Source organism: Rhincodon typus, chromosome 37 (assembly GCF_021869965.1).
Source record: "Rhincodon typus isolate 14 chromosome 37, sRhiTyp1.1, whole genome shotgun sequence".
NCBI classification, from domain to species: domain Eukaryota; kingdom Metazoa; phylum Chordata; class Chondrichthyes; order Orectolobiformes; family Rhincodontidae; genus Rhincodon; species Rhincodon typus.
Window position 1 is genome coordinate 16,733,867 of NC_063368.1, and position 20,020 is coordinate 16,753,886.

Genomic DNA, 20,020 nt, shown 5'->3' on the forward strand with positions numbered 1-20,020 from the left:
ACTGGATACAGAAAAGACCACACCTGGATTAATGGGTACAGTATTGCTCACATTTGACAATATCGAAAAACTCATGAAATATAAGCAAACCTTTCATCTAACACATAATAAATGGGCACAGGGTATCTTAAGACAGATTACAGTTGTATCTGCTGGATACAAAATGAGAGGCAACTTGGAAGTTTGAAAGCCTGGAAACGACTAGGCAGAATTGATGCTGAGTGTATACATGTCCTTCTGGTAGGAATTAGAGATCAGGATGTTAGTTAAACTAGCTGGTAGAAAAAAAAAATCCTTACTATTAAGAGCAGGAAGCAGAGTTCTTGAACATGAAGGCATTGGTGGATAGATTTTGTTAAATAGAATTGTGTTGGGAAGGCAGGAATTAGGATTAATTTAATTAAAAAACCACCAAATCATATCTGATTCAGTCATATCGAGAAATATCAAAGTGATTGGATGGCATACCTAGTATTATTTTGAAAGAGGGAACAAAAATCCCTTGGGTCCTGATTGGTTTAGAGGTCTAACTGCTGTGGCCATTGTTGGCTAACATTTAAGACACTTCTGCATGATAATGGTTATAGTTTGACCTGAGGATGAGACAATGGACACCAAGCATCAACTCTGCTTTCTCTTCACAAGTGATGCCACACCTGCTGAGTTTTTCCCAGGACAGTGGAAGTTTCAGGACTGCTGTATTTTAATCAGCTAGCATAGCCTGAAGTGAGGCTGGGGAGATGAGTACAACCATATTTAGCAACCAGTTATGCACAAGATGATAGTCTTCTCCATATTTCAATCATTGGAGAGAGAAGTGAAATCATATAGCAGAAAACATCTTTAAACACAATCACTTCAGAATTAGACAAACATCAGTTGTGAATGATTATTTATTTCCACAGCAAGTGAAAAAAGGTTGATTAGCAACAACTCATTCACACAAGCAAGTTAAAATCCTATTCAGCTCAGGGTGAGCCTGTCAAACAGGTACTCTCCCATGCCATTGTCAGGGGCTCCCAGTCTCTTCAGGTTGGTGATGGATCTCCCAGCTTCTTGATCATCTTCACTTGCTCATCCAAGTAGTGCCTCTCCAGGAAGTCACACAGCTGGAGAAAGGAAAGTGTTTAGCTCAATGAGCATTAGAGACATTGCATTTCAATGCCCAGTGTCTTCAGACTAGGTACAGAAGTAGGGCAGTTGAGGTTGGTCATCTTTTAATTAAGAAATTCCTGCTTTCAAGTACTGACATGCCCCAAATTTCATCTTGCAGTTCCCCAAGATATTAGCACTGAGATATGGAACTGAGTAGTTAAGTAGACAAAACTACCAGCAGCTTGATCAGGTCACAAAACTAAGTCTAGATGTCACCAAATACAAAGTAGATTTTGGACCTCTTAAGCCATTTAATGAGATGCCAAGTGATTCAGTTTAAATTTCACATTCCTGCTCATCCCAACAACTGGATTCCTTTGCCCAAGATCCTTGTATGGCCACCCAGGGGGAAAAAACCTTCCAAAGTCACAAAACCCACACTTTTCTTGTACTGAGAAGAGAATTCCCTATTAAGGGAATGTGACTCCTGATTTGAACATGAATTTGTTTGCAATTGCAAAGATTTGTTTTTGTTCAATTTAGACAGTAGCCTGTTAGACCAGTCAGTCATTATATGTTTGCAGTTTCCTACTCTGCAACTGAGAATTAATACTAGTAAACAAAAGAGAAGAATGGAGTAAATGTGAGTTGGGCACACTAGTGCTAAAGTTGTATGTTGTGGTGCAATGGCAGTACTCTAACTTTAACCCTGGCCTAGAAGTTAAGGTTAAACCCAAACCCAAGTTTAAGCCCCACTTGAATCAGAGGTGCATCATACCATTTTGACCACATTGATTACAAATACATGTTAGTGGAAGGTAGGAAAGATGGTAGTGCTGCTTAGATAAGGCTTCTAGGACAGCTTTCAATCAATTTAGCAGAACTCCAGTGGTAAGCAATAACTAATTTAAACACATTCCATTTAATATGGTCACTCCCCAGGTCCAGAACTCAATACTTCAGTTAGTGAGGGAGAAAAAAAGAGTATCACAAATCAACATATTACCCATAGACATTTTCTCACTTCAATCCCAGGTCCTATTCACCATTGGAAAGGCATCCAAAATATTGATTAGACAATTACTAGTTAGAGTAGGCAGTGTTACTGAACAGGTCAATTGAATTTGTATTGCACCCCAGTATACTCAGTTTTAATGAAAGGTTGCTCTAGAACTTCAACAGACAGACTGACCAACCAGGCACTATCACTATGCCAGAAAAGTAATAAAGTCATAGTTTTACAGTACAGAAACAGACCTTTTAGTCCAACTCACCTATGCCAACAAGATATCCTATATCAATCTAGTTCCATATCCCTCTAAGCCTTTCCTATTCATATCCCCATCCAGATGCTGTTTAAGTGTTATTGTACTAGCTCTTCTGGCAGCTCATTCCATAATGAACATCACCTTCTGCATGATGGGTTACTCCACAAGTAACATGTAAAGTCTTTCCCCTCGGACCTTACACCCTCTAGTTTTGGCCTCCCCACATAGTGGGGGGGGGGAAAAAGGAAAAAAAACACACCCTCAGGTATTCAACCAATCAAATCCCCTTCATAAATTTAAGATTTTACAAGGTCACCCCTCAGCCTCCAACACTACAGGGCAAAAAAGATAGCCCCAGCTTTTTCAAGCCCTCCCAATAACCAAATCCCCCAGCAACATCCTCAAGTCATATTTGCACCCTTTCAAGGTTAACATCTTTCAAATAGCAAGGCCAGAATTGAACAGGAATACAAGCATTAACTAACTAATATCTTGTACAGCCACAAAATGACATCCCAATTCCTTGAAGTCTTTAGAAAATGAAACTTTAACCCAGGATATATAGGCTAGGAAAAAGCTGAGAGCACTAATCAAGTTGTATACCAATTAACATTAGTGAAATCAGAGGCTTAAATCTTCAAACATGACACCAAAAACAAATAGCTGACCATGGAGAGGTAAACATAAGAGGAATAGAGCTCCAGGTTGATCTGCTTGTTAACAACATCCTCACAGTCCTTGTGGTAGTTCTGACACACTTGGGAGGCCATCCTCACTATCACCCAGACAACTCTAGAACTGAACCTCTCTGCCACAAGCTCTTGTATTTATACTCCTGGGAACATCCTGCACTCAACCAGGGAATGACATCACTGACAATGATTGACAATCTCTGACAGCCAATCAGGAACTTCCCCTGAATCTAGGCCCCAACGAACAAAGGAGAGCAGGGTTTGGGGAATTGGCTGACACCCAGAGCCAGAGCTTTTGAATATAAAGAGGTTTGGATGGGTATTGGGTCTGGACACAGTTAATTAAATAAGATGATTAAATCTTCAATCAGATAAGCCTCTGCCTGAGACCCCCTTAAAAGTCTGTCTCTTGTGGTATAGTGGTAGTGTCCCTCCCTTTGAACCAGGTGGCCTGTGTTCAAGCTCCATCTGCTCTGTAGGTGTATCATAAAATTCCTGAGCAAGTTGATTAGGAAAAATATTTACCCCTTAAAAGTGGAGGAAATAATGAATCCCAAATTATAATAGAATTAAGATAAAAACCATTTGAAATTATAGTTTTGTTCATTGTATTCAGAATTGACTCCAGTCCTTCCAGTGAATAGTGGTTGAGGAAATGTAAAGTGTGTCACTAAACTTCAGGTGCTCAGATTCTGGATGTGGATATAGCTGCAGATTGAGGCAAATGGGAGTGAACATTGTATACGTTCACAAATATAAGATATAGGAGCTGAATTAGGCCATTCAGCAATTCAGTCATGGCTGATATTTCTCCACCCCATTCTCCTGCCTTCTCTCTGTGACCCTTGAATCCCTGACCAATCACGTACCTAGCTATCTCTGTTTTCAATACACTGCGAAACGTGGTCTCCATAGTCCTCCGCAGCAATGAGTTCCACAGATTCACAGCCTCTGGCGTTGAAATTCTTCCATGTGTCTTTTTTAAATCTTTGTCCTCTCACCTCAAAAAATTGCCATTTGTCTTGAAAGACCCCACTCTATGGAAACGACGTTTATTCTTCTCCTTATCTATGCTCCTCATGATTTTATAAACCTCTCTAAATGTCACACCTTAGCCTCCTATGCACCACGGAAAGATGTGCCAGCCTATCCTTATACTTCAAAGCCTCTGGTCCCTGTAACATCGTTGTAAATCTTTCCTGCACCCTCTGCAATTTAATAACATCCTTCCTATAGCAGGGTCACCAGGACTGTACGCAGTACTCCAAATGGGGTCTTGCCAATGTCCTGTACAGCTACAACATGACATCCCAATTTCTATTCCCAATGCTCTGACCAATGAAGGCAAGCATGCCAAATACCTTCTTCAGCACCTGATTTACATATGACACCGATTTCAACAAACTATGTGCCTGAACCTCTGTGCCGTACCTTTAACTGTGCAAGTCCCATCCTGATTTGTTCTATCAAAATGCAGCACCTTTTACTTATCAAAGTTAAACTCCATCTCCCACTCCTCAGCCCTTTGGCCCAGTTGATTAAGATCCCATTGTTCCTAGGTAACCTTCTTCACTGTCCACTTCACCACGAATTTTGGTGTCAGCTGCAACTTACCAACCATGCTTCCTAGATTCTCATCCAAATTGTTTGTGAGTGATGAACAGTGGACCCAGCCCCCATCCCTAGAGAACACCACTGATCACTGGCCTTCAGCTGTGAAAAATATCAACCCTCCACCACCATCCTGTGTCCTAATGTCAAGCCAACTTTTTATCCAATTGGCTAGCTCACCACATAATCTAACTTCACATATTAGCCTGCCGTGTAAATGGTTAGATCTGGCAAAGCTATTGTAAATGAAGCATAATACAGGAAAAGGAGTTTGTTCATTTTGACAGGAAAGGAAAATTGCATCTAACAGATGAGACAGTGATTGGAGATGCAGAGGAATGTGTGCGTTCTGCATGAGTGAGGATATTAGAATGCAGATACAGGGATTGGTTGTGAAAGCTAATGGGATATTATCATTTATCACAGAAAGTGTCCAAGTTGGAGTTTGATTTTCACTTACACAGGGCATGGAAAAGACCACACCTGGACTACTGGATACAGTAGTGATCACGTTTGAAGATAGTAAATGCTTGTGAAATGTCAGAATCATTTCTCATCTACTACCTGATCAAGGGGCAGATTATCTTATGATGGAGTACAGCTGTATCTGCTGGATACAAAGTGAGGCACAACTTAATTATGAAACCCCAAAAAGGACTGTGCAGAATTGATGTTGAGAGAATGTAACTTCTTCTGGTAGGAGCATGAGAACAGGACGTTAGTTAAACCAGGTGGCAGAAAAATTTTCAGGGTTAAGAGCTGGAAGCAGAGTTCTTGAATATCAAGGGAGAGGTGGATAGATTCGTGTTAAACAAAGTTCTTGGGAAGAGAAGAATGCAGATTTAAATTGAAAAATTAAATCATGGCTGATCCAATCATAAGGAGTAAACTCGAAGGACTGAATGACCTACCCCAGTATTAGTTTGAAAGAGGGAACAAAAATCCCTTTTATCCTGTTTCAGAGCTCTGGCTGCTACGGCCATTATCAGTCAATATTTAAGACACTGTTGCAGTGATTGACAATGGTTACAGGTGGATGCCTGCGCTGAGGAAGGGTCACTGGACACAAAGTGCCCACTCTACTGCTATCTCTTCACACAAGTGCTGCCAGACCTGCTGGGTTTTTCAAAATACTGTTATCTTCATAAATTAGACAAACGTCATTTGTGAAAGCATATTTATTTCCACAGCAGCAGATGAAGAAACTGAGAATTAGCAACAAGTCATTCACACAAGCTATCCATTTCAGGCACGAAATGGACAAAATCCATTCAGCTCAGGGTGAGCCTGTCAAACAGGTACTCTCCCATGCCATTGTCAGGGGCTCCCAGTCTCTTCAGGTTGGTGATGTGATCTCCCAGCTTCTTGATCATCTTCACTTGCTTATCCAAGTAGTGCCTCTCCAGGAAGTCACACAGCTGGAGAAAGAAAAATGTTTAGCTTAAGGAGTATTAGAGGGATTGGGTTTCAATGCCCAGTGTCTTTGGACTATGTACAGAAGTGTAGCAGTTGAAGTTGTATCATCTTTTAAATAAAGTTCCTACTTTCAAATACTGAGGTGACCCAAATTTCATCTTGCAGTTGCCCGAGAGGTTAGTACATTGAGCTAAGGAACCTACTGGTTAAGTAGACAAAACTATTGGTAGCTTTATCAGTTCACCACAAAAACAAGTCTATATGTCTCCAAATGAAGGTATATTTTGAATCCCTTAAGCCATTTAATAAGTTCCCAGATGGACCATAAGACATACATGCAGAAATTAGGCCATTCAGCCCAGAATCTGTTCTACCATTCAATGATGGCTTATATGTTTCTCAACTCCGTTCTCGTGCTTTCTCCATACCCCTTGACAATCAAGAATCTTTCTGTCTTAAAGATGGAGAATGACCTGGCCTCCACAGCCTTCTGTGGCAATGAATTCTGATTCCCACTCTGGTTGAAGAAGTTTCTCCTTTTCTGTTCTAACGGGTCTCCATTTACTCTAAATCTGTGCCCTCATGTCCTATGCTCTCCTGCCAATGGAAGCATCTTCCCCATGCCTACTGTGCCCAGGCTGCTCAGTATTTGGACTGTTTCAGTTGGATCCCTCTCATCCTTCTAAACTCCATCGAGTATAGACCCAGAGTCCTCAAACATTCTCTCACATTCCTGGGATCATTCTCACAAACCTCCTCTGGACCTGATCCAGGGCCAGTCCATCCTACTTGAGGTATAGGGCCCAAAATTGCTCACAACATTCCAAATCCAGTCTGACCACAGCTTTAGAAAACCACAGAAGTACGTACCTGCTTTTATATCCTCGTTCTCTTGAACGAAATGCCAAGATTTTATTTGCCTTCCCAACTGATTCAACCTGCAGGTCTACCTTTAGAGAATCCTGGACTAGAACTCTAAAGTCCTCTTGCACTCCTGGTTTCTGCATTTTCTCCCCATTTAGAAAACAGCATGCCTCTAATCTTCCTAGAGGAGTGCATGACCTCATTTTCCCACAATGTATTCCATCTGCCTCCCCTTTGCCCTGTGGTTTCCCACTCCACCTGGATGTTGGCATCCCTTGTGATCACTAATGTCGCTTTTCTTACACACCTTCATCTCCTGGTCTGTCTTGTGCTCCAAATCCTGACACTACTGTTGAGGCCTGTACATAACTCCCATTATGGTTTTTATCACCTTTGCAATTTCTCAACTACCTATGGATTCTACATCTGACCCATGCTGTTTCTTGCTATTGAAGCAATTTCATTTCTTATGAATAAGGCAACCCTACTCCCTCTGCCCACCTTGATAGGATGTATATCCTTGGATATACAGCTCCCAGTCCTGATCCCCTTGCAGCCATGTCTCCATCACATCATACCTGCGAATTGCGATCTGCACCACAAACACATTTACCTTATTTTGTATATTGCATACATTCCGATACAAAACCTGTATTGACTGTCCCTCTTCTCGTTGCCATTTGTTTATCGAGTGTGGTTGAAGTTTTATTCTTAGCCCTTTCCCAATTGTCCTATTGTGTGTTCTGGAGATTTAAATAACCTCTCCCACATTCTCCTGTTCCATTTTGTCACACTTTTCCATGCTGTTGGATCCACCCCCACAGGCATTAACCTGCTGTTTTGTTTCCCTGTTGGCCATTATACTTCTTGACACTTTACCCCCCCCCCCCCCCCCCCACTTCCTAGTTTAAAGATGATTCCCTTTAAATTTTACATTCTTATTTATCCCAATAACTCAATCCCTTTGCCGAAGAGCCTATCCACCCATCAGAATGAAATGGCACTACCTCTTGGTGAGTTCCAAAATCACAAAACTCATGTTTCTCTTGACCTGAAAGGTCATGTCCCAATTAAGCAGCTATCACTTGTGAACTTGATATGTTTAGAATTGGCAAATATTCGCCATTGTCCACAGTAGCCTAATAGACCATTTTATACCCACTGTTTCTCATTTGTTTGAGACCAGTCATTACACGTTTATATAGTTTTCACTTGTTTACAACTGAGAATTGATACCAGTAAGCCAATAATCCACTCAATGCCTTCCATCTGTATTTAAATGTATACAAGGGACAAATATTAGTGAAGCAGGTAAGAACTCACATGAGGGTCCGTGTGGCCAGAGGTGAGGTTGTGCAGATCCAGCAGACTCTGGTTCACATCCTTCTCCATCTGCAGAGCTCTCTGCATTGCCTCCAGACCACTGCCCCGCTCATCCTGCTCTGGCTTCTGAAAACAGCATACGGCAGTTCCAACCACTAGTTGCTCACTAGCAGTACCGCAGAGCAGACCAAAGATCACACCAAGGGATGCTGACAACTGTTGTACACAATTGACACTGGAGAACCCAGGAACAGGAGGTCAAATCCTTTTCTCCTGCCTCCATTCTTTCATGGGTGCCACTGCCAGTATTTGTTACTCATCCCCAATTGCCCCTGACCAGAGTTGTTTGCTCAGCCATTCTGGAGGTCAGTTGAGAGTCAAATTAAGTTGCTGTAAGTCTGGAATCATCTATCATAGAGTGATGAACCCATACAGTGTGGAAGCAGGCCATTGGCCCATCAAGACAGCACTGACCTGCTGATAAGCATCCTTCACAGAGCCACCCCATCCCTGTAACCCTGCATGTTTCCCCATGGCCAGTCGACCCAAACTGCACATCTTTGCATTGTGGGAACAAAGCACATAGATAACAGGAGTGTGTGCAAACTCCACAGGCAGTCAGCCATGGGTGGAATTGAACCCAGAACCTTGGCACGGAGGCAGAAATGCTAACCACTGCAGACCAGGCAAGATGCTAGATTTATCCAGCTGTAAAATATATTAGAGAACCACACTTCATTTTAATGTTAAACAGTTGCACGGTCACTGTGTCCACTTTGATATCTCAATTTAAATTTTCAAAAAAGATAGCTGCCATAGGATTTGAACCCACATTCCCAAAATATTACCTTCAGTTTCTGAAAGACAGACATGACAATTACCCAATATCTTAGTCTGAGGAAACTTCACAGGGTTTTGAGATACTGTAAATTTCTAGATGTAATTAGATAGCTGCATTAAAAACCCCGTTTCCCACCATTAAACCACATCAGTAAATTGGATAATCCTGTCTCCCCTCATATTGGGACTTAAATATTCCAAGAGGAACTAGAAAATTCTAAACAATGGCCAACATTACTTTCCATAAGTGCCTTACATTTTGATCTGGCACCTTTTTATCCAAAAAGGAGTTTCTGGACCAGTAATCTCTTAATATGCATTTGCTTCTACTCCTGAGAAGTAGACCACCTCACCTGTCAGGTTGGCTGAGGAAGAAACCTAGTTTAAGTAGGATAGCTCAAAAGTAGATGACAACATTTTACCCCAAATACCTTTTGTACCCAGATTCATGTCTAACTGATGGCTGCTTCCAATTCTTTCAATTGAGGAATACTACCATCAATCCTATTTGAGGAGGATTTGCCACGTATTTCCTTAGGCACCCTGAATCTAATTTGGATGTCCTGCAGGATGACTCAGCCTCCACATTTATCAGTTTCTCAGCGTGTTCCTGCTCCTCGTGAGACTGCTCCTTGAAGAACTCAGCAAAGTGATGCAGGGCAACATCATCCCTGTTAGAGTGAGAGAACTGCAAGTAGAGAAAGAGAAAAATCGAGTCAAGCAGTGCCTAAATTAAGACACTCTAATCCTCCTCCCGTTGAGGAATTAGGATCATTAAACCCCTGAAGAGCAAGGTTGAGGGAATAAAGCAGGAAGTGCTAGAAAGAAACAGATCTAGTAGTTTTGGAGATGGCACTGATGCTGCTGGGCCTGTGGTGTTTCTCTCCAACTGACACAGTAGTTTGCTTTAATTTGGCAAAGCAAAGCTGCACGGTGGTATTGCAGATTAAAATTACTCCATTCTTGTAGGTCAAAGCAATCTCCTTGGGAAGGGCTTTTGTAGTGCAGTGATAGTGCTCCTACCTCTGGACCAGGAGTGCAGGTTTAAGCCCCACCTGCTTCAGAGGTGGATCATAGCATCATTGATCACATCGATTTACAAATGCACATTCATCAAAGGTAGAAGGGATGGTTAATGCTGCTTATATTCAATTTCTAGGCCAGCTTTCAATCTGCAGTTCCATCTATTTAGCAGACTCCAACCCCACTGGTAAGCAACAGCTAATTGAACAACAGATTCTCCCAGTTAACAGTTTAATATTGTCACTCTCCAAGTCTGGAACACAATACATGGAATTAGGGAAGGAAAAATAGTGGTGACTACCATTAACATCTTTGTTAGCCACAGACATTTACTCACTTCAATCCAAGGTCAAAATCATTAGAAAAAGTCCTTCAAGTTTATTAGAAATTACTACTCATTAGATTAGTTAGGGATACTGAACAGGCTAATCAAATTAATATCTCAATCCAGTGTACTAATTTTTAATGGAAGTTGCTTCACAATGCTTACAAACATCCAGGACAGGTGGGATTTGAACCAAACACACATTCAGCCCAAGCTAAGGGGCACTCACTGTGCCAGATGATTAATAGAGTCACAGATGGACAGCAACTAAATTAATCTAGTTACATATCCCTCTAAGCCTTTCCTATTCAAGTACCCATCCAGATGCTTCTTAAAATGTTATTGTATTAGCTTCTCTGACAGCTCATTCCATAGAGATTGTCCTCTGCAAGAAAGTTACTCCACAGGTAACATTTAAAATCTTTCCCCTCTGACCTTTAACCAATAGTTTTGGACTCCCCTACTCTGGGGTAAAAGGCCTTGGCTACTAATCCTATCAATGCCCTTTGTTATTTTGTTAGCCTCTACAATGTGACTCCTCCACTGCCAAATACTCCAGGGAGGATAGCCCCAGCTATTCAGACTCTCTCTATAGCTCAAACCCTCCAACCTCAGCAACACCTGAAATAAGTTTTGCACATTTACACTTTTCTAACATCTTTCCAATAGCAGGGAGGCCACAATTAAACAGTATTCCAAAAGTGGGCTAACCAACATCCTGTACAATTACAAAATGACATCCCAACTCCTCAAAGTATTTTTAAAGTGAACTTTAACCCAATGTATACATGTCAGGAAGAAGCTTATAGCATTAGACGAGCCAGATCATTAAACCCAAGCTTTGCATTCCAATTAACATTATTGAAATTAGAGGCTTAATTTTCAAATACCAAAAATGTAAAAGCTCACCATGGAGAAGTAAACATTGGAGGAATAGGGCTCCAGGTTGATCTGCTTGTTAACAGCGTCCTCAGTCCTTGTGGTAGTTCTGACACACTTGGGAGGCCATCTTCACTATTCCTGCTCACTGTCGCCTGGACAACTCTAGAACTGAGCTATGTTACCACAAGCTCTTGTATTTATACTCCTGGGGGTATGCTGCACTCAACCAGGGAATGATGTCACCAACAATGATTGGCTATCAGATTGTCAATCGGAAGTCTCCCCTGAATCTAGGCACCAATGAACGAGAGAGAGTAGAGTTTAGGGAGGGAGCTGAAATCCAGAGCCAAAGATTTGGAATATAGAGAGGTTTGGAAGGATTTTGACCCAAGTGTCACTCAATGTCTGTGATCAGACTATGGACATGGGTAGATTTGTGGATTGAGGTAGTAGGAGTGATACTCTATAAAATCACAAACATAAGATGTAGGAGCAGAATTAGGCCTTTTGGCCCATTGAGCCTGCACCACCATTCAGTCATAGTTGATGGTCCTGCCTTCTGTGACCCTTGAACTCCTTTACCAATCACCCTATTTACATGTGACATCTCTTTCAAGGAGCTATGTGCCTGAACCCCTTGGTTTCTGCTTGACACCAGTCCCCTGCCCTTGTTTGTTTTATCAAACTGCAAGACCTCGCTTCTATGCAAAGGTTAGAGTTGGCAAAGCTGTTGTAAATGAAGCATAATGCAGGAAAAGGAGGTTGCCCATTTTGGCATGAAAATAAAATTGTATCTAAGTGATGAGGCAGTGTTTGGAGATGCAGAGGATGTGTGTTCTACATGAATAAGGATATGAGCATACAGATACAGGGATTGGTTGTGAACTTGAGCTAATTGGATATTACCATTTACCACAGGACATTAGGTTTCAGTTAAACTGGGGACTGAAAAGACCAGACCTGGTGTAGTGGGTCCAGTACTAGTCACATTTGTGGATAACAAGATGTTTGTGCAATGGCAGAAGCTTCTCATCTAACACCTGAGAAAGGGGGCAGGCTATTTTAGGACAGATTGCAGTTGTAATTACCAGATACAAAATGAGAGGCCACTTAAGTATGCAAGCCTGAAAAGGACTGGGCAGAATTGATATTGAGTACATATCTTCCAGTGGAAGCTAGAGATCAGCGTGTTAGTTGAACTAGCTGGTGGGAAATCCTGACGGTTAAAGAACTGGAATCAGACTTATTGACTACTAAGGCAGAAGTGGATAGATTTGTTAAACAAAGTCTTGAAGGCAGGAATTGCAGATTAAGGTTGAAAATCAAATCATGGCTGATCCAATGAGATGGGGTAAACTCAAATGATTGAATGGTCTGTATTAGTATTCGTTTGAAAGAAGGGAACAAACATCCCTTTGCTCCTGTTTATTTAGTGCTCCAACAGCTGTGGCCATTGTCAGCTCACATTTAAGACGGTTTTGCAGTGATGGATAGTGGTTTCAGTTGGATAACTTGATTGGTTGGTTACTGGACCCCAAGTGTCAACTCTGCTTTCTCTTCTCAAGTGCTACCTAGGCCTGTTGAGTTCTTCTTTTACACCCCACCCCCCCACCAACACAAATAATCACTTCAGAATTAGACAAGCATCAGTTGTCTATAACCAATTTATTTCTACAAACAGCAGATGGAAAAACCTGGAGAATTAGCAAGAAGTCATTTACAATTATGACCACAATTCCCACTCAGTTCAGTGTGAGCCTGTCAAACAGGTACTCTCCCATGCCATTCTCAGGGGCTCCCAGTCTCTTCAGGTTGGTGATGTGATCTCCCAGCTTCTTGATCATCTTCACTTGCTCATCCAAGTAGTGCCTCTCCAGGAAGTCACACAGCTGGAGAAAGGAAAAAGCCAACTTAAACAGGGTTCCCAATAAATACAGCAATAGCTCAATAGAGTCATGCATCAGTTTTAGCATTGGAAAATTAGAACTCACTCGTTAAATCTGAATCTTCCAGTGCCTCTTGACTGCTTGGAGTCCCTGGTAAATTTGGATATTCCTAACAGATTTCATTTTCATTAAAAGCTTTCAATTGCCCTAAAGCAGAGGAGCTGTTCACTGGTACTAATGTTGCTGCAGCAGTGTAGAAATTTCAGATATCCTCCATTCTTCAAAATGGAGGCAATTTCATTCAGGCTAACATTTAGTGTCTGAGGAATACGGTCAATTTGTATTCAGATTTAGATTAAAATGGTCCTACTGCAAAGATTCAGTGTTGTCTAGTTCTTTTCGTCATGGTCAAGAAAGATTTTCAAAGAGAAAGATTAAAAAAAACTCACATGAGGGTCCGCGTTGCCAGAGGCAAGTTTGTGCAGATCCAGCAGACTCTGGTTCACATCCTTCTCCATCTGCAGAGCTCTCTGCATTGCCCCCAGACCATTGCCCCACTCATCCTGCTCTGGCTTCTTGGGTGTGAGGAGGAATTGAAAATAAAAAAAGGTACATCCCATCAGCAAGTGATCACATCAAGCTGGTTAACAAGGATGTGCTATGTTGGGCATTGTTAGTGGGATGAAAAGTCAATCCTTGAAGACCCCCAGTTAGTCTGTTGAGCAAGACAACTTGCTAGTGGTAAGTTCTCAGATTCAAAAATATCATCTGCCTTAAGGCAGGAAATTCAAAAGAAAATGTTCCAAATACAAATAGAGTGCTAATGTAGTAACATCCTAGTACCTGAGCCAAAAATACATCTACTGCAAACATTAAAGATAGCCAATGGATTAAGTTAAACCCACCATCGTTTGTTCCACTTAACCCTGCAATTTGGGAGGGGGGTAGAAAGAAAAAAAGTCAAAACTGTTTGCCATTGCCACCAATTGTTTAGGACAACTGCCTTCCAGTTTATCTAATTACACAATGACTGCTACTAATTTCATTGTACTTTTCAGTCAGAAATCAGGGTTTCTGTTGGTAGTATCCCTGCTTCTGAACCAGAAGTGAGCAACATCTGAAGGTTAGTTAGAAATTCTAAGCCACTAATTCCATCCATGTAGCAGTCATTATCCTCATGTAGAAAGAGGGATGTCCCATTAGGCCAAAACAAGCTAGCCTTTAGATAGTGAAAATCTTTCAGAAGCAGTTGTCAGTCTAACCTTGATGTCCTGCAGGAGGACTCGGCCTCCACGTTTATTCTGGAATGCCATCAGTTTCTCAGCGTGTTCCCGTTCCTCGTGAGACTGCTCCTTGAAGAACTCAGCAAAGTGACGCAGGGCAACATCATCCCGGTCAAAGTAAAAGGACTGCAAACAGAGGTAGTGGAAAGAGAGAAGTCAGGCATCATCTATGGGTCATTGGAAGATAAACCAGTGGTTAAGTTACCTACTGTCAAATATTGTGCTTCCAATTAAGCAGCTCACATTTTAGCCAAGAAATTGTTATTATTGGTTCTTTGTAATGTTGGCAATTCTGATGAGGTACGTAAGCAAGGTACACGATTCAACTAGAAGATGAAATGGTGCCAATATTGGAGAGTTCATGTCAATTGGTTAAAGATTTACAAGGATGTTACCTGAATGGGAACATTTTAGTTTTAATGAGGTGCATCCCCACCTTTTTTTAAAAAAAGTGCTGGAGGCAGGTGGTTGGCAAAATCATGAAGGGCATAGATACAAACAGTTGGAGGTCTTCCCTTCCCATATAGGGGAGTCCAAAACTAGAGGGCATAGGTTTAAGGAGTGAGGAGAAAAGATTTAAAGTGGGACCTGGGGGCAGGGGGCACACCATCACTTTCACAGGTTGGTGGGTGTACGGAATGAACTGCCAGACGAAGCTGTTATTGGATCATCCTCCACAACATTTAGAAGACATTTGGACAAATACATGGATATGAAAGGTTTAGAGGTACATGGGACCAGTTCAGATTGAGAAACCAGGCTGGTGTGAACAATTTGGGCTGAAGGGTCTGTTTCTGTGCTGTATGAAACAGTCAGACAAATGCTGGCTTAGATAAAAGCAGAAAAATGGCTAAGATCAAATCTTTCACATTCAACACTGATTGTTGATCATAGATCAACAGGCCAGGCCTGCCAGCATACTATTCAGTTAGAAGTGATAAAACTGATCAGATCCAACATGAAAATTGGATTTCTTTCAAGTTGGCCAGGTTCATGTATTTTAATGCCTCAGTTATTGGAAAAAATGCTTACTAGAGGACAGTTCCTCAGATTTGTATGAACACCCCACAGGACAAGAAAGCAGGAATGGTGTTCTAATAATTCACAGCAATATCCTGAAGCCAATTCATTAGGCCTATGGAAATTCTATTTCAATATAGTATTGCCCAGTTATACGTTGAAGAAATTGGGATGGTTCTTCTTGGAGAGATCAGATGGAGGCTTTCAAGACAATAGTAAGCAGGCTGGATAGGGAGAAACTCAAGTGGGCATAGATTTAAAATAAAATGCCCAAAGGAACAAGGGGCAAGTGAGAAATCCTTTTCTGCAGCAGCTAGGGTATGGAATACACTTCCTGCATGTTTGAGGCACATTCAGAAGGGCATCAGATCGTGATCAAAAATCATGAAGTTCTGTGCAAGGGTTGGGTAGGGAAAAGAAAGATGGAGCTAGGTAATGCTTCCTGAAGTGAGTGAAATGAGCTGAATAGCCTCATTCTGTGCTGCAAGCGAGATCCAATTTCAGCAACTTTTGCAGTTTCCTGCTTCTGTCCACAGAATTTCCTGTGACATTTAATGTCAGGATACAGGGTTTACAGAAATGGAACTGAAAAGTGAAATACTAATACTCCTAGACAGATTAAAAAAAACAGGGAAAACAATGGGACTAATCCCCTTTCAGTAGTCAGAGGCATTATTCCAATACACTTGCATTGAATCAGTTTTCAAATTTTGTAGAACCCAAAGATATTTTACATTATGAAACCTTCATGACAGAGTTTCGTGAATTTACAAATGGAAGCAAGAAGGGTCAAGTTTCAGGTAGAGGCTGCAGTGTACATGAAATAAGGCATGGAGTTGGGAAATTGAAGAGGAAGAGGCTTTACATCTGAAGTGCAAACAAACATTAAAGAGGAAATCAGAACAGATGCAGAGAGAAATCAAAATTGGCAGCTCACTATGCTTTTTAAGTATCCAGGCTTTTAAGATTGATTGAAGAATCATTCATCTAATGAAGGTTATCTCAAGCACAACAAAAGCCCCTTCCTACAACAGCTCAGCAGGGAAGTAAGTGGTAGAAATAGAAGACTCCATGATATTTGTATTAACCAATCCATTCAGCATCTATTTCTTTGGAAACTCCAGTTAATTTTCTTTTCCTTCTCAGGTCTAGGAAAAGAGAAAAGAGGGTGGGTGAAAAAAAAATCTCCTAAATAGCTAACTTGGAATGACCACATCATACAAGGGATGCTAGCAAGAAGTTTCAGCACACAAGTTTTTTTATTGCCATAGAAATAAAGTGAGTGAAGACTCATATGCCAACAAGTTTGCCACTAAAACAGCCATCTTATTAATTTTCCATTAAAGTTAAGTGTTGGCCAGTTTTACATATTTAAAGGTAAATGGGATATTAGAAACATCATAAAAACCAAGCTTCAGGTATTAACATTTGAGAACATACAATTACAGAGTAGGTTGGGGTTGGGGGGGGGGGGGGGGGGGGTGGAAAAGAGGGAGTAGGGGGGAAGTGGGGGCTGACTATTATCAAACATTTTCACTATTTGGCCTCAGGAAGGCCACAAAAATGCATCCTCAACTAAATTATTGGTATGAAGACAGTACCTGCATAGAATAAAAAGGAAAGAGAAAGTAATCTTCCTTTTAAATTAAAGCTTAAAACTAATGAATCTCACCATGGATAGGTAAGCATAGGAGGAATAGAGCTCCAGATTGATTTGCTTGTTAACAGCATCCTCACAGTCCTTGTGGTAGTTCTGACACACTTGGGAGGCCATTTTCCCTATTCCTGCTCACTATCACCTAGACAACTCTAGAATAGAGCCTCTTTCCCACAAGCTCTTGTATTTATACTCCTGGGAACATCCTGCACTCAACCAGGGAATGATGTCACCAATGATGATTGGCTATCAGGGATCATCAATCAGGAATCTCCCATCAATCCAGGCACTAATTTAAGATAGGGAGTGGTGTGTAATAGCCAGAGCCAAGTAGAACAGTGGTATACAAATAGATTCAGATAATTTGGACCATGCAACCAGAAGGAGACTATTCAAACCCTCAAGCCTATTTCACCATTCAATTGGATCTTGGTTGGCTTGCAGTTAAACTCTGTATAACCTATCTTCCTTCTGTATCCACTTTACACCCTTTACTTAACAAATGGTCACCAATCTCAGTCTAAAATATTCAATTGAGTCAATGTTCAATTAATGTTTTGAGAGAGCGATGTCCAGATTTAAGCTATTCTTTAAGTGGGAAGTGAAGGAAACCTATATGCACATCTCTCTATTCCTTTACCAAGGTCATTTCTAAACGTGACCCCCAGGCCCATGTACAGGTTCCTGGGGAAAGATTGCCATAGCTTTGCTATTCAAAGTAGATAGCCATTAGCTCTCCTCTATCTCCTACACCCTTATCAATTCCAAACCATTCCTGAAGGTTTCCTCTACATGCTTCACTTTCTTACAGTTATGTTATGGACTCTTGTCTGCAATGGAATTTAGTTGCTGTGACTTTCCTCAAGTTGAAGCTGATAGAATTCTCAAAAGCAGAGTTTCCCAATATATTTTGGGAAATTCAACCCTGGAGACAACATTGAGCACAATTGCATCTGTGTTTGTCCATCTCTTGATGAATTGATACATCACTCATCAGGTCCAGAAGAGGTCAGTGATACTGACATTGATCACACCAATCGATGCAGTGATACTGACATTGATCACACCAATCGATGGATATTGACCTACACTAGATAGTTTGTAGTCAATCTGTGAATCAAACAAGTTGGTGAAATGGAAAGTTCATCGATGAGATGCCTCAACCAGAATTCTACTGCCCCCAATCGCCATCAAGTTCTGAGTGGACTTTTTTTCTTGCTAATGACAAACATCACCCAGTCTAATGTGCTGTTGCTTTGGCAAATTATAGAGTCATAGAATCCCTACAGTGTGAAAACAGGCCTGTTGGCCCAACAAGTTCACACTGACTCTCTGAAGAGCATCCCACCCAGACTCATCCCTCTACCCTTTCCCTATAACCCTGCATTTCCCCATGACTAACACACCTAAATCGACACATCCCTGAACACTGGGCAGTTTAGCATAGCCAATTCACCTAGCCTGCACATCATTGGATTAATAGAATGTTGAGTTTATTTTGAGAGGTATTTGTGAGACAAGATTTAACATTTGAAAGTTGGAGAGTCTTGGGAAGTCACCTGTGCCTTTCTGCTTTTATTCATCCAACACTTTGTATGGCCCTTGGACAGTGTGGGTGCAGGCAGTAGTTACCAACATTTGGCAGCTCTCATGAGAGTCATCTTAAAAGTGGTCAATGCTCGGTCACAAACAGGTGAAAACAAAACCTCCTTTCCCAATCTTGTGAACAGTAGGAGTTGGAACGTAACCAGTTCAGCTCTTTGAGCACTGAAACAAGACCATATCTAATGTGGTTAGAACTACAATACTATTTGTAACTAACCAAGAGAAGGCTTGCCAGAGCAGAGGTAGAGACCCCAAGGGGGAACACGAGCTGAAATTGAGGGAATTGCAAGTTCAGAGGCAGCAATGGCCATAGTGGAGTTGGTGTTGTAACAGGTGTACTCCTGCTCTCACTGACAATTTAAGCCTCAAAACAAGGGTAATGATGGGGAAAGAGTCAGGAAAACACTGAGGTAGGAAATAATTGTTGAGTTTACATCCAGGGGCTGTATTTAATTCCTGAGCAAGAGCATATCAGCCCCCCAGGCACATGGAGAACTGCAAGAAACACTTTCAATCATCTAGTAGAATTAGAGTGATTGTTTTAAATTTACAGGAACAAAAAATATGACAATGATCTCAACCCCACTTCCCACCTATTCCTGTCAACCTTTCACTTCTGAAGAATCTACCTCAAAAATGCTCAAAGTCATTGGAGACTTCCAATTCCTCAATTTGCTAAAAAAGGTTTGGTCTTAAATGGGTGACACCTTGCCCTAGTTTTACCCTCAAAAGGGAACATCCTCCCCCCTACCTGACAAGAGCCTTAAATCAAGTCCCTTTTACTCTCCCATAATTGGTAATTACAATCTAGCCTCACCTGGTCATCAAACATCAGCCAATTCCACATTAGTCTAGTGGAACTTTTCTGAACATCTTTTGTAGCATTTGCCTTCTTTCAATAAAGGAGATGAACTCCATTCTCTAGCTGGAGTCACCAATGCCCTGTATGATTAAAGCCAAACATCCAGTGTTCAAATTCACGTTGCAAGCAACACTTCATTTGTCTACCTTCCCAGAAACGTAGCCAACCTCTGACAAGGAATTTAAGACCATGGGACTACTTGATGAGAGCATAGAGAGAGGTTACTTTGACTGTGCGCTATATCTGTACTGGAAGGGTGTGATAGGGAAATGATATCAAGGGTGCTTTACTTTCAATTTAAGTGAATAAGAGAAGTTAACTTTCCCAGTGATTGGAGACACTACTCTATACACAAGCATGTGACCCTG

General features: G+C 41.3%; 2 protein-coding genes across 2 annotated transcripts in view; both read right to left on the reverse strand.

Annotated features, from left to right (window-relative positions):
• Positions 1-875: 875 nt before the first annotated feature.
• LOC109917686 (ferritin, heavy subunit-like) overlaps positions 876-20,020 on the reverse strand; it is a 37,506-nt gene continuing 18,361 nt past the window's right edge. The window contains exon 4 of the mRNA XM_048617675.1: positions 876-1,109. Coding sequence (XP_048473632.1) covers positions 1,029-1,109 — 81 coding nt within the window. The 3' untranslated portion in view covers positions 876-1,028. The remainder of the gene's footprint in view (positions 1,110-20,020) is intronic.
• On the reverse strand, positions 12,986-18,523 carry LOC125487184 (ferritin, heavy subunit-like). Its single transcript, XM_048617676.1, has 4 exons — positions 17,201-18,523; positions 14,488-14,634; positions 13,675-13,800; positions 12,986-13,228 (listed from the first exon to the last, which is right to left on the reverse strand). Exons 1-4 carry the CDS (start codon positions 17,300-17,302, stop codon positions 13,082-13,084), a joined length of 522 nt encoding a protein of 173 aa, XP_048473633.1. The 5' UTR covers positions 17,303-18,523; the 3' UTR covers positions 12,986-13,081.

Bases quoted from the DNA above. Each gene is read 5' to 3' on its own strand.
- LOC125487184 (XM_048617676.1), bottom strand. From the start codon at position 17,302: ATGGCCTCCCAAGTGTGTCAGAACTACCACAAGGACTGTGAGGATGCT. The intron at 14,635-17,200 runs GTGAGATTCATT...CTCTGTTTGCAG, and splicing joins CCTATGCTTACCTATCCATG to TCCTTTTACTTTGACCGGGA. The intron at 13,229-13,674 runs GTGAGTTTTTTT...TCCTTTCTCCAG, and splicing joins CTGGCAACGCGGACCCTCAT to CTGTGTGACTTCCTGGAGAG.